Below are 14,261 nucleotides of genomic sequence, written 5' to 3'. Positions count from 1 at the left end.
AGAGGCAGGCATAGCTATCTGAGAGTTCATAAATTATTATTCTTTTTCATAAATCATACCTTCATAAATAAGTTGAAAAATGACAAATGACATCGTAAAGTTTTAAAATGCATAATCATACCACAAATATCATTTTCATACAATTTATCATAACCATAATTCATACCCAATTCGTAAAGAATGCAATTTAATCAAATTCATGAATTACATGCAATCATATGCTTGATCCTACTTTTGAAAAAATACATCATAACAATATATATTTTTTATTTCATACTTACAATTAAACAGTGATTTGAAATCAATAAGATTTGTACTATGGTTACTTTGGTTCGCTCACAGAACCCTAATCTCTTCCGACAAATCTTATGTACCTATCAAATAGTTCAAAATGCATTATTCATTGTTCATTAAATTAAAACCCCGAAATGGACTTGAATAGATCTCAAGTCCCGACCAGGTAGTTCGAACTAAAACCTACTTATTAGTAGAGAGAGAGGAGATACACCCAAAACGTGATCTCTCTCTTAATTATTATTTTATTCACTTATTCTATTATATATATTTATTTATTTCTTTTCTCTTTTTTTCTTCTTTTTTTTCTTTTCTTCTTTTTCTTTTTTTTCTTCTTTTTCTTTTCTTTTTCTTCTCTTCCTTTCTTCTTCCCGAAGCTTCCTTTTTCTTCTCCTTTCTTCTCCTCCCTTCTCCTTTCTTCTCCTTTCTTCTCCTCCCTTCTCCTTTCTTCTCCTTTCTTCTCCTCCTCTCTTCACCTTTCTTCTTCTCCTCCTGCAAACACAAAGGAGGGGGATGATCCTCGTCGGAGAGCTTGGGAAGGGCTGGGCTGAGGCTGGCAGCACCCGCGGCTGAGCCTGCGGCCACTTCTCGTGACGGCCGCAGCGCTCACGGCCGGGCTACCTGCAACCGGGCCGCCGTGACCGAGGCCAGCGGTACCTGCGACACTCGCGGCCAAACGTGGATGAGCCCCCCCTCGTTTTTTTTCTTCTTTTCTTTCTTCTCTTCTCCTTCCGTCTCCTTTCTCTTCACCGAGGCCCTCTGGCCCACTGAAGAGAAAGAAGGGGACTAGACTTCGGTTCGACTGGAGCCCCCGGCCGAGAGCCGACAGCGACTGCTGCCGAGCACCGTGGAGTCCCTCCTCTGTTTCATTTCGGAAACAAGAAAAGGAAGGCAGGGAAGAAGGGAACAAGATCAGACGACTTACCTAGCTCCGAGAAGAGTTGCGACCTCCTGCTCTGGCACCTCAGTTGTGGGTTCAGGAAACCCTATCCTTGACGGATGCCATTTAAGAGGCCACGGCGTCTCCATCCCCGTAATGCACAGGCAGAGGATGACGATCGCGATCCTTTGTTTTGTATTTTTTTTTTTGGGGGGGGGGGGCCTTGGCTGGGCCTATCGGCTTCAGCCCTTTTTGGGGCCTATTCTCATATTTTTTTTCAAAAAATTTCGTCCTTGAAATTTACATATCCGAGTCTTCAAAAAGTTGTGGATGCCTCACTCGCATTTCATCTTCAAGTTTTCAGGTTGCCTTCCTTTTCGAATGGTCACTCCATTGAATCTTCACAAAGGGAATGGTGCGGCGTCTCAAAATCTGCTCCTTGCGATCAATGCTACGTAGAGGAATTTCTTCATAAGTTAAATCTTTTTCAACCTGCAATGGCTCATACTCCACCACGACTTGAATCCGAAATATACTTTCACAGTATAGAAACATAGTAGACATTGTGTACATTGGATAGCTCTGGTGGCAAAACTAATCTGTAAGCAACCTCTCCTGCTCTGTTCAGAATCTCAAAGGGGCCAATGTAGCGAGGACTCAGCTTACTGTGTCTCGTAAATCTCATGACACCTTTCGAGGGTGAAACCTTTAAGAAAACAAAGTCACCCTCTTAGAATTCCAATTCTCTTTTTCTTTTATCTGCCCGACTCTTCTGTTTGTCTTGAACTGGCTTGAGCTTTTCTTAATAAGTAAAATCTTTTCTCTAGTATTTTGAACTAACTCAGGATCCAATAACTTCTCTCCAACATCATCCCAATGTATAGGAGATCTGCACTTTCTTCCATACAGGGCTTCATAAAGTGTCATCTGGATGCTAGAATGAAAACATTATTATAAGCAATTTGCACCAAGGTTATATAATCATCTCAACAACCTCCAAGATCAATTGTACATAGTCAGCATATCCTTCAAGGTCTGGATCATCCTTTCTGGGTAAATATATACTTCAAGCTTTTATGATCAGTGAATACCTCAAATGACTCCCCATACAGGTAATGTCGCCAAATTTTTAAAGCAAAGACTACTGCTGCCAATTCCTAATCATGCGCCGGATAGTTTTGCTCATAGGGCTTCAGCTGTTTAGAGGCATAAGTTACCATTTTATCATTTTGCATCAGTACACAACCCAACCCTTTCTTGGAGGCATCAATATAAAAGGTGAAACCTCCAGCACTTGACGACAGAGTGAGAATAGGATCAGATACTAACCTTCGCTTTAACTCCTGAAAGCTTTGCTCACAATCCTCGCCCCATTCAAACTTTGCTTGTTTCTGAGTTAAATGAGTCAAAGGAGCAGCTATCCGAAAAAATCCTTCCACAAACCTTCGATAGTACCCAGCCAAACCCAAGAAGCTTTTGATCTCGGTCATGTTTGTCGGACGAGGCCAGACCACTACTGCTTCTATTTTCTTTGGGTCCATTGACACCCTTCTTTGGAAATCACATGCTTGGAGAATGCGATGCTGTCCAGCTAAAACTCACATTTGCTTAACTTGGCATATAGCTCTTCTCCTGTAGAGTCTGGAGCACCACTCGCAGGTGATCATCATGTTCTTCTTTGCTCTTAGAATAGAGCAATATGTCATCTATGAAAACATTGACAAAATGATCCAAAACTGCTCGAAGACCCTGTTCATTAAATCCATAAAGGCAGCTAGTGCATTGGTTAGTCCGAACGGCATAACCCAAAATTTATAATGCCTATACCTAGTTCGAAATGCTGTCTTAAACAGGAGGTAGCCCAAGTAGATCCTCCGAAAAAACATCTGGATATTTCCTCACAACAGGAATATCAACCAGCCTTGTTTCTTTTTGAGTATCAACCATATAGGCTAAATAGGCCTGACATCCCTTTCTTAACGCCTTCCTTGCACTCATAGTAGAAATAATGTACAAAGAGGGCTTCATGGTGGGTGCATCACCTTGATAGAAGAATTCCAGCTCACCAGGTTTCTAAAACACTGCCCTTTTTCCAAAGCAGTCAATATGAGCATAATACTCGGACAGCCAATCCATCTGAAGGACAACATCAAAGTAATGCATATCTAGTTTCATCAGGTCTGCTGACAACTCTCTCCTATATGAATTATGCAGTTCTTAAAACCAGAATCTACCACTACTATCTTCTTGAGAGGAGTAGCAACATGCAATGGCTCATCTAACTTATCAGGCATATAATTCAAAGATGCAGAAAAAGATGCAATGCCTTCTCTGCTCTCTTCCACTCAACCTTAACCTTCTGAGCTCTTTCTGGTACATCTCCATAGCTGGTGAAAAGACGAGATGACAACTGGGATCGTATCCCATATCTCCGGTCCTGCTTAAATCTATTTGCCTTACTCTTTTCAACCTCCATGAGCTGGGGACAAAATCGACCTAACTCATTGAGCTTCTTAGCATACTCCAGTACTGTCATGTCTTCTGTCTGCCTCAAAGACAAGAACTCATTCTTTTTTGATAGCCTTACTGACTCAGAAAAGTACTGATCATAGAATATTTCCTTGAACTCATCCCAGGTCAGCTAATCATCTTCATTTTCGGTTGCAACTTTCATGGCCATCCACCAGAATTCTGCATTTTCTCTCAGCATCGGTACAACCAATCTAACCTTCACATTCTCAGAATACTGCAATGCATCAAGCATCTTCTCCATCTCTCGAATCCAGGCCTCTGCGGCTAGAGGATTAGCTCCACCATTGAACATGGATGGATTGAGCCTCCGGGATCTCTTGTAGTAAGACTCCATAGGTGGTGCAGGTCGGGCAGCGACCTGCATCTGTTGTTGCTGCTGAAAGAGCTGAGCCACTATCTGGCAAACACCGCCTATGTCTGCCTGGGTGGCTGCAGAGTTAGGAGCTTGCTCAACTGGCTGGCTGGCAGCTCCATTCATAGTAGCTCTTGCCCCTCTTTCTAGCTGCGATCTCGGCCAAGGTTTTAGTAAGGGGCAGTTAGAATTAGTTTAGCTAGATCATTTTCATTGTTTAATAAGAATGGAAATAAATAATTAAAAAATCTTAATTACTGTCCTTGACAAATATTGATATTTGGGATAGGCAAAACAATGAGCTCCATGGAGTAGGAGACCCTAGCCAAGATTGCGGCTAGAAAGAGAGGGGAAAGAGCTACTACGAATGGAGCTGCCAGCCAGCCAGTTGAGCAACCTCCTAACTCCGCAGCCACCCAGGAAGACATAGCCGGTGTTTGCCAGGTAGTGGCTCAGCTCCTTTAGCAGCAGCAACAGATGCAGGCTGCTGCACAACCGGCCCCGCCTATGGAGTCTTACTATGAGAGATTCTAGAGGCTCAATCCATCCATATTCGATGGTGGAGCTGATCCTCTAGTTGCAGAAACCTGAATTCAGAAGATGGAGATGTTTGATGCATTGCAGTATCCCGAGAATGTGAAGGTCAGATTGGTTGTATCGATGCTGAGAGGAAATGTAGTGTTCTGGTGGACGGCTATGAAAGCTGCAACTGAAAATGAAGATGATTAGCTGACCTGGGATGAGTTCAAGGGAATATTCTATGATCAGTATTTTTCTGAGCCAGTAAGGCTATCAAAAGAGAATGATTTCTCGTCTTTGAGGCAGATAGAGGACATGACAATACTGGAGTATGCTAACAAGTTCAATGAGTTAGGCTGGTTCTGTCCCCAGCTCATGGAGGTTGAAAAGAGTAAGGCAAATAGATTTGAGCAGGGCCTGAGATATGGGATATGATCCCAGTTGTCATCTCGTCTTTTCACTAGCTACGGAGATATACTAGAAAGTGCTTTGAAGGTTGAGGCTGAGTGGAAGAGATCAGAGAAGGAAAGGGGTGACAAAAAGAAGCCCAAAGTGATAGAGAATTAGATTAGCCGGTCGAGGAACTCTGGAGGCAACCCAAACAAGAAGAAATTTGAAGCTTGTCACTACCGTGGTAAGTTTCATGCTGGACCTTGCCTGAAGAGGATGGGAGCCTGCTTCACATGTGGACAGCCAGGACACTTGGCTCAAGACAATCCGGAAAGAAGAATGACACTGCACCTACTAGGCCGGCTGATCAAAGACAGAGAGGAGGTGCACGGGTTTTCGCACTGACTCGGCAGGATGCTAGTGCCAGTGACAGAGTTGTGACAGGTATGGATCCCATCAACTCTATAGATGCTTCTGTACTGTTTGATTCTAGCTCTACTCATTCCTTTATATCCTCCAAGTTCTCTGCATCTTTGAATTATATGCCTGATAAGTTAGATGAGCCATTGCATGTTGCTACTCTCACGAAGACAGTAGTGGTAGATTCTGGTTTTAAGAACTGCATAATTCATATAGGAGAGAGTTGTCAGCTGACCTGGTGAAACTAGATATGCATGACTTTGATGTTATCGTTGGGATGGATTGGCTGTTCGAGTATCATTTTCATATTGACTGCTTTGGAAAAAGAGTAGTGTTCCAGATACCTGGTGAGCTGGAATTCTTCTATCAAGGTGATGCTTCCACCATAAAGCCCTCTTTGCACATTATTTCTGCTATGAGTGCAAGGAAGGCGCTAAGAAAGGGGTGTCAGGCCCATCTAGCCTATGTGGTTGACACTCAAAAAGAAACAAGGTTGGATGATATTTCTATTGTGAGAGGATATCCAAATATTTTTCCGGAGCATCTACCTGGGCTACCTCCTGATCGAGAGATTGATTTCAAAATTGATCTCATACCGGGTGTTGGACCAATCTCCAAGGCTCTTTATCGGATGACCCTTGCAGAGCTGAGAGAATTGAAGATTTAGCTATAGGAACTCTTAGAGAAGAAATTCATCAGCCCAAGTGTTTCTTCATGGGGAGCTCCTGTCTTATTTGAAAAGAAGGATGGAAGCTTGCGGCTATGTATTGATTATAAGGAGCTAAACAAGGTGATTGTAAGGGATAAATATCCTTTTCCTCGGATTGATGATTTGTTTGACCAGCTGAAAGATGCCCAAGTCTTCTCAAAGATAGATTTGCGGTCTGGTTATCATCAGTTGAAAAGCCAAGCTGAGGATGTGCCTAAGACAACATTTCGAACTAGATATGGGCATTATGAATTCTTGGTTATGCCGTTCGGACTAACCAATGCACCAGCTGCCTTTATGGATTTAATGAACAGGGTCTTCAGGCAGTTCTTGGATCATTGTCATTATTTTCATAGATGATATATTGACCTATTCTAAGAGCAAAGAAGAACATGAAGATCCCTTGCGAGTGGTGCTGCAGACTCTACAGGAGAAGAGGCTATATGCCAAATTGAGCAAATGTAAGTTCTGGCTAGACAGCATCGCATTCCACGGGCATGTGGTTTCCAAGGAAGGGGCATCAGTGGACTCAAAGAAAATAGAAGCAGTGGTGGTCTGGCCTCGTCCTACAAACATGATTGAGATCAAAAGCTTCTTAGGTTTGGCTGGGTACTATAGAAGGTTTGTGGAAGGATTTTTCCGGATAGCTGCTCTTTTGACTCGTTTAACCTTGAAACGAGCAAAGTTTGAATTGGGATAGGATTGTGAGCAAAGCTTTCAGGAGATAAAGTGAAGGTTAATATCTGCTCCTATTCTCACTCTGCCGTCAAGTGCTAGGGGTTTCACCATCTATAGTGATGCTTCCAAGAAAGGGTTGGGTTGTGTACTGATGCAAAATAATAAAATAGTGACTTATGCCTCTCGACAGCTGAAGCCCTAGAAGCAGAACTATCTGACGCATGATTGGGAATTGACAACGGTAGTCTTTGCTTTAAATATTTGGCGACACTACCTGTATGGGGAGTCATGTGAGGTATTCACTGATTACAAAAGCTTGAAGTATATATTTACCCAGAAAGGATGATCCAGACCTTGGAGGATATGCTGAGGACATCTACAGTTGATCTTGGAGGTTGCTGGGATGATCAATAGCCTTGGTGGATTTTGTTTATAATAACGTTATCGCTTTAGCATCCAGATGGCACCTTATGAAGCCCTGTATGGAAGAAAGTGCAGATCTCCTATACATTGGAATGATGTTGGAGAGAAGTTATTGGATCCTGAGTTAGTTCAAAATACTAGAGAAAAGATTTTACTTATTAAGAAAAGCTCAAGCCAGCTCAAGACAGACAGAAGAGTCGGGCAGATAAAAGAAGAAGAGAATTGGGATTCTAAGAGGGTGACTTTGTTTTCTTAAAGGTTTCACCCTCGAAAGGTGTCATGAGATTTGGGAGACATAGTAAGCTGAGTCCTCACGACATTGGCCCTTTTGAGATTCTGAACAGAGTAGGAGAGGTTGCTTATAGATTAGCTTTGCTACCAGAGCTATCCAATGTACACAATGTCTTCCATGTTTCTCTACTACGAAAGTATATTTCGGATCCAAATCATGTGGTGGAGTATGAGCCATTGCAGGTTGAAAAAGATTTGACTTATAAAGAAATTTCTCTACGCATCATTGATCGCAAGGAGCAGATTTTGAGGCGGCACATCATTCCCTATGTGAAGATTCTGTGGAGTAACCATTCGGAAAGGGAGGCAACCTAGGAACTTGAAGATGAAATGCGAGCGAGGCATCCACAACTTTTTGAAGACTCAGATATGTAAATTTCAAGGACAATTTTTATTGAAGGAAGAATAGGAGAATATGCCCCAAAAAGGGCTGAAGCCAGGAGGCCCAGCCGACTTCAGCCCAAGGCCCAAAAAAAAATAAATAAAAGTATAGAACAGAGGATCGCGATCCTCTGCCTGTGCGTTATGGGGGCAGAAATGCCGCGGCCTCTTGAATGGCTTTCGATTCTGCTCAACCGCCGCGAGCATCACAACGGTGAACGTGCCACGGCCATTTCAAAAATCCGCCTATAAAATAAAAAAATAAAATATAAATAAATAAATAAATAATATATAATAGAATAAGTGAATAAAATAATAATTAAGAGAGATCATGTTCTGGGTGTATCTCCTCTCTCTACTTAATAAGTAGGTTTTAATCCGAATTATCCGGTCGGGACTTGAGATCTATTCAAGTCCATTTCGGAGTTTTAATTTAATGAATAATGATAATGCATTTTGAACTATTTGATAGGTACAGAGGATTTGTCGGACGAGATTAGGTTCTGTGAGCGAACCAAAGTAACCCTGGCACAAATTTTATTGATTTCAAATCACTATTTAATTATAAGTATAAAATAAAGAAACATATATTTGTTATGACGTATTTTCTCAAAAGTAGGATCAAGCATATGATTGCATGTGATTCATGAATTTGATTAAATTGCATCCTTCATGAATTGGGTATGGATTATGGTTATGATAAATTGCATGGAAATGATATTTATGGTATGATTATGCATTTTAAAACTTTACGATGTCATTTGTCATTTTTCAACCTATTTATGAAGGTATGATATATGAAAAGATTAATAATTTATGAACTCTTAGATAGCTATGCCCGCCTCTAGAAATAGAAGTCAGTCGTCACCCTAGAGCTAGCATTCAACGAATACGACCCTCTGCCAACGGGTTAAAGTTGGTAACGAATATGAGTTATGAAAACTCGTCGACTATGAATACGACCCTGTCACGGGATTATAGTAACCATAGTAGCACATTCATCTGAGAGCATGATTTATAAAGCATGGATAGATGGCAGCATTTTATATGAATTGCATTATCATTTTTATAAACTTGCATGGCTGAGGCATGCATTGCTTTATGACTTGTTTGAGTATATTATCTATGAAATACTTTACTTTGTTATAATTGTTATCTTTTTTAACTAATGCATTGGCATGAGAAATATTATGCTTGATCCAATATGGTAGTACATGGTTACTTACAGAGTCATAAAACTCATTCTCCCCATATGGTTCCTTTTTCAGATCAGTAAGATGCTAGGAGTAGGGAGCCCGAAGTCTAGGGTTTAGGGTGATGTACTTTGGATATCCGGATGATTGTAGAAGCTCTGTACCGATGCCTTTGGAAAACATTTTATGAATAAATACTATCTATCATGACTTGATTTTGTGGTTTCATGCTAATATGGGCAATAGCCTGTAGTAGCACGGCCGTGCCACTGGCCGGATTTAGGGTGCGACAAATCATGTCCGAATCAGGGTCGTGACATTTAATGGTATCAGGGTGAACCCAGCTCATAATCTATGTGGACTAGGGACACAACAGCACAGATCTATTGGGGCTGACCATGGGTTGATCGTGGTACTTGTAATTAGATTTGAATAGATTGAACCCTTAGCCTAACGAGAACGTCAGAGCTTAAATGGGGTGAGTATGTGAGGATCCATGCGGGTGTGTGTTTAGTCCCACATCGGTTATTCGCTGGATAGATCTTGGGCACTTATATAGGATCAAGGAACCCAAATAATACTTTTCGGCTAGCCATTTTGGATGAGGTCCTGGGTTGTTACAATTTGCACGTCATCGAGGATAGGTGGGATACTCAAATGGGGAAGAAATTGCACTTGGCAGGTAAAACTTGCTTGAATTTCAAATCTCATTTATCCTTTATCAATAATCTGTTGATGTCTTTGCTCTTAATCAATATTGTCCTTATTTTTTGTACAGCCTACTATTTAAATCCTAAATACTAGTATGACAATAATGTTGCCTTGGATGAGGAGCTGCTGATGGCTCCAAGGAATGTGGTGTATACTGTATAGGCTACAAAGTGATCCAAACTTGGTTGCAGAAGCTATAAGTGAGGAAATAAAAGAGTACATGCCTAAGTAGGATTGCTAGTGTATTTTTGAATTATATAAGTTATTGAAATTAAATGACCTCCAATGAGAAGTCTATTAATTGGGCAGATGAAAATTTTTCATGAGAGGAAAGGGAGCTTTGGAGAACAAGGAGCACACAGATCCATATCTAAAATGTCACCCGGTATAATTATGGGACTATTTTTTATTATCTTTCAATCTATGTATAGCTGAGGAAATAAGCATTTATATAGATACGTATTATTTACATGGGAGTGGTGGGTCCAGTGGGGCACATCCACACCAAATCTAAGAAAGATTGCCATTCGGATCCTATCGCAAACTGTCTCATCAAGTGGATGCGAGCACAACTAAAGTACATTTGCTCTGATCCATATGAAAATTGGAAACCGCCTAACCTCATAAAGATTGAGAGATCAGGTTTTTATCCACTACAATATGAGATTGAAGCTCAAGTATGTGAATAAGGGGAAAGAGCCTAAGCAAGATGACTTATTCGAGGAGGATTTTGTCCATGATGAAGAGGATCCTATGCTGGGCTGGGTTGCAGATCAGAAAGCACGGGACCCACCGATGTTGGATGAGCCAAGAGATCCTCCCCAACCATGCAAAATAATAGCACATAAGGCAGGGGTACAAGATGGGGTTCAATGTGTGGCCTCTCATTTATCTCCGGTTCAGAGTGGAATGCAAGATGCTGAGGAGATGATGGTAGCATGTAGTTGGCGATTTGAGAATTCTAATCAATGATTTGATTGCAGAATGTTTTTAGTGCAACACATTACACATGGGTCTCCAGAGATAGCCAAGGCATTGAGAGCAGTAGTAGAGGTAGGGTAAGTCAACAGGTAAAGGTCAGTCAGAGCTTGAGAGGGAGCCAGAGTTGCAGTTAAGGAGAGTTGTGGGAAGTCCGAATCAAAGGGAAAGGCAGCAATTTATCCAGTAGGGTAATTCATGATAGCGAGAGAACTGAGCCGTTAGATCCTAAATTGCCTAGATCATCTCATGATAATAGCGATGATGATAATGATAGCACGAGTGATGATGGATCTGAGGAGCATGATGGTCAGGGTAGAGGAGATGGTGAAGCATATGGGATCAACCTTTTACTAGAGGCATAGAGTTTACTCATAGGATTAATACCATGGAGCCCGACCTAGATCCAGATATCAGAACGAGGAGTTGCTGGCCTATAGAAGGGGGAGAAGAATTGTTGCAGGACGTGGCACACAAGCTGCGGATATTTTGAATCCTTTTCATAAGGAGTTGAGAATAACTGAGGAACGTTGACATCGAGCATATTTGGAGTTTATGGCATGGATGGAGCAAGTTGTTCCGAGAAGCAAGTTGGAGTTTGATCAAGTTAGGTCGTCATCATCATCAACTAGAGCAATCCATTGGAGAATCAGATAGTCAAAGTGCATATTATAGCCCTTCTCCTACATATGATTCAGATGTATACTCCCAATAATCATATCCTGAGGAGTATTCTCATATGCAATATCCATCTTTACATAGGTACATTCCAAGGCCACAGTATGATACTGCCTCTCATTATCCTGAGCAAGGATGGCCAGTCTCTTACCCAATGTACTATCAGGAGGGTTATCTCGGACAATATCAAGTACAAATGAGCAATAGGGATGGGCTCAGTATCAAGATTGGCATCATATTTGAGGACCTGATTATAAGTAGGACCCAGATGTTTACGAGCACCATAGGCATTCCACCTGCGATTAGCAGTAAATTTGATATGTTTATCTTAAACTAATGAATCTATTTTTTGTAATATTGAATATGATTATTACATAGTATTAGCATAGTTATATTTTCATTTACAAGAGACCAAGCTCAGTATAGTAAAAATTGCAACTTTTTCATCAAACTTCATCATTTTTGCTTTATCAAGTACTCGTGCAACACCAAATATAAGAGATCGTTGCTTAGTAATCAAAAAAGGATTTCCATTCTCCAATAACCTGGAAGACCATAATGTGTTATAGTGTTAGTTTTAAATAGAGCCAATTTATCATAAATATATTACTTTAGAAGTTCAAATATGTTTAAACAACAAATAAAGCAGTAAAACTTTGAGATAAATTTTAAAAAATAAAAAAATAATAAATATATAAAAAAGGGCATCGTGGGCATATATTGGGATGCTCGATCAGGATGGCCACCGAGATGGGGCGGGAAACAGGGTGTCCCATTATGTGGGAAAAATTGGGACGCCTCCGTCCCACGGGATTTAAAATCTTGTTCTTAATTGATCAACTGTTACTCTGTTAGAGGGACCTATAAGAGCCTTGCCTGTCAAGCATGCAAATCTTTTATAAGGATTTTTTCATGTGAAATCTGCATTTTGTTGAATTTCTTTCAGGGATCATCAAGACTTGTGTTTTGCATTGGTGGTCCGTATGGTCATGGGCAGCAAGTGCGTGATCGTGCTGATGTGATCATTAGATTGTCCTCCATGGTTTTGAATCACCAGATTGCATTAATAGTGCTACTGGAGCAACTATATAGGTAAGCTTCTGTATTGTTATTATATTTTTTCTGTTGAGTTCTTCATGTGGTATTGATTATGTAACAAAACATGAAACAATATTTTATACTCTTGTAAGAGGGTGCAATGGGCCAAACATGGTAAACCTATCTAAAGTTTTAATTTCATGACCCACTGTCCTTGTCGTTAAATTCATGTGATCGTGTAAATTCTAACAGTATTGTCTGAACTATTGATCTCTCTATCTCTCTATAGCAATTGCAAAAGCACGAATCCTTTCTTTTCACTATATGCTTTCGAAGGTTTTGTCTTTCTTTAGCTGAAAGATAACCAGATTGGATAGGAAAGGGCTTGTTCATTATAGTTATTCCTGTGATATAATTCTGTACTTCTACTAACCTCTCACTTTAGGTCGACTTACAGACTCTTCCGCATTTGCTTTTCAGAGCATGGACTATTATCAAAGGGCAGAAGTACCACCACTAGTACAGGCAACAAAGTCAACTAAAAGCCTGTGGTCTTTTCTAGTGCAAATGTCGAGCATGCCAACATAACATTCATGCTAGCTATTTCTCAAAAACATCTTGCTAGCTGTCTTTGCAGGTGAGTATTCCAATTATAGTTGCCATTACCATTCGTGTTTATATTAATACTATCTCATGCTTTTCCACTACAAAATATTTTGTTAACATTATAAGTTTTAGTTAGTAGTTCATGGAATTGGCCCCACAAGTTAACAAAAATATAAAATCACTTTAGCAATTGGTTATCCTATTATGGTTCGTGTGCTACTTTGCACTAGAAGAGTTCCCAGCATCAAAGCATGCAAGTTGTAGATTGATTAGTGTATTGTTAGAAGGATTCATTCACTTTTTTACCATTCATACTTCGAGGTTGCTAGTGCTTACATACATTTAGGCAAACCTATTCATGTATCCGCTAACAATGTCTTGAAAGTTGCATGAAGTGCTACAGAAACATTTAAGAAAAGTCATTTTTTCTAATTCCCACCAAATACTTCAATATATAGTTCCAAATTCAGAGGCATAAGTAAGACTTGTCATTCTGGTCTAACAGATGTTCCTAAATATTTTCCCCTTTAGCTGTAATTGATCATATTATACATTTTTCCTCTTGTAAATGATCACATCATACTCTTCCTTAGCATTAAGATACATACCAGAATGAAAAGGTTAAGATCATTTTTGTTCGTAATGTCATTAGGCTGAGTTTTTTTTTCCTGATATGAGGTTTTATAATCCAGTTGCATGTGCTACCTGATTAGTGCTGCATGGATACAGATGCAATAGTCAGATTTCGACACATGTTGGAGCATCTAATTAGGCAGAAGGAAAGAAAAAAAATGTTGAAAAAGGGACAGCATAATTTTATGTAAATTGAAATAAATAGTCTTTTTTCAATATAAGCAAAATATACACTAAGACATATTATTTGTTAAAGACTTGTCATAAATATGTTTCAAACTCCGAATTTACCTTAAGGATATAAGTAACACGACATTGGAAAGCTATTTTTATACCCATGTACTTTACCAACATCAAAAATAGCAGAAGCCCACTTCTAGTGACATTATGGTTGGTTGAACTTATAGTGGGGCACAGACTGGTGCATGAGAGCTGAATGGCTTGAGACATGTCTCTACAATTATGATCGAGCATTAAATCATGTAAACTGGATTTATGGAGCAGGTTAGTTTTCACCCTAAATTGATTTGCATATGTTTTTGTATAAGGGGAATA

At 40.1% G+C, this 14,261-nt stretch overlaps 1 protein-coding gene across 6 annotated transcripts in view; it reads left to right on the top strand.

The window, feature by feature from the left end:
- LOC103701473 (putative RNA methyltransferase At5g10620) overlaps positions 1–14,261 on the top strand; it is a 30,216-nt gene that overhangs the window by 12,729 nt on the left and 3,226 nt on the right. For 5 of the 6 annotated variants that reach the window (XM_026802368.2, XM_008783533.3, XM_008783534.3 and 2 more), the window contains 2 exons: positions 12,376–12,521; positions 12,948–13,104. In XM_026802368.2, the coding sequence (XP_026658169.1) occupies positions 12,376–12,521; positions 12,948–12,987 (186 nt within the window). In that variant the 3' untranslated portion in view covers positions 12,988–13,104. Of the gene's footprint in view, positions 1–12,375; positions 12,522–12,947; positions 13,105–14,261 lie in introns of those variants that run through there. The other variant, XM_026802369.1, reaches the window with a different exon arrangement.

The sequence above is a fragment of the Phoenix dactylifera genome, chromosome 1 (assembly GCF_009389715.1).
Source record: "Phoenix dactylifera cultivar Barhee BC4 chromosome 1, palm_55x_up_171113_PBpolish2nd_filt_p, whole genome shotgun sequence".
Lineage (NCBI taxonomy): Eukaryota > Viridiplantae > Streptophyta > Magnoliopsida > Arecales > Arecaceae > Phoenix > Phoenix dactylifera.
The sequence above is the reverse complement of the archived record's forward strand: the minus strand, read 5'-3'. Positions and strand labels throughout refer to the sequence as shown.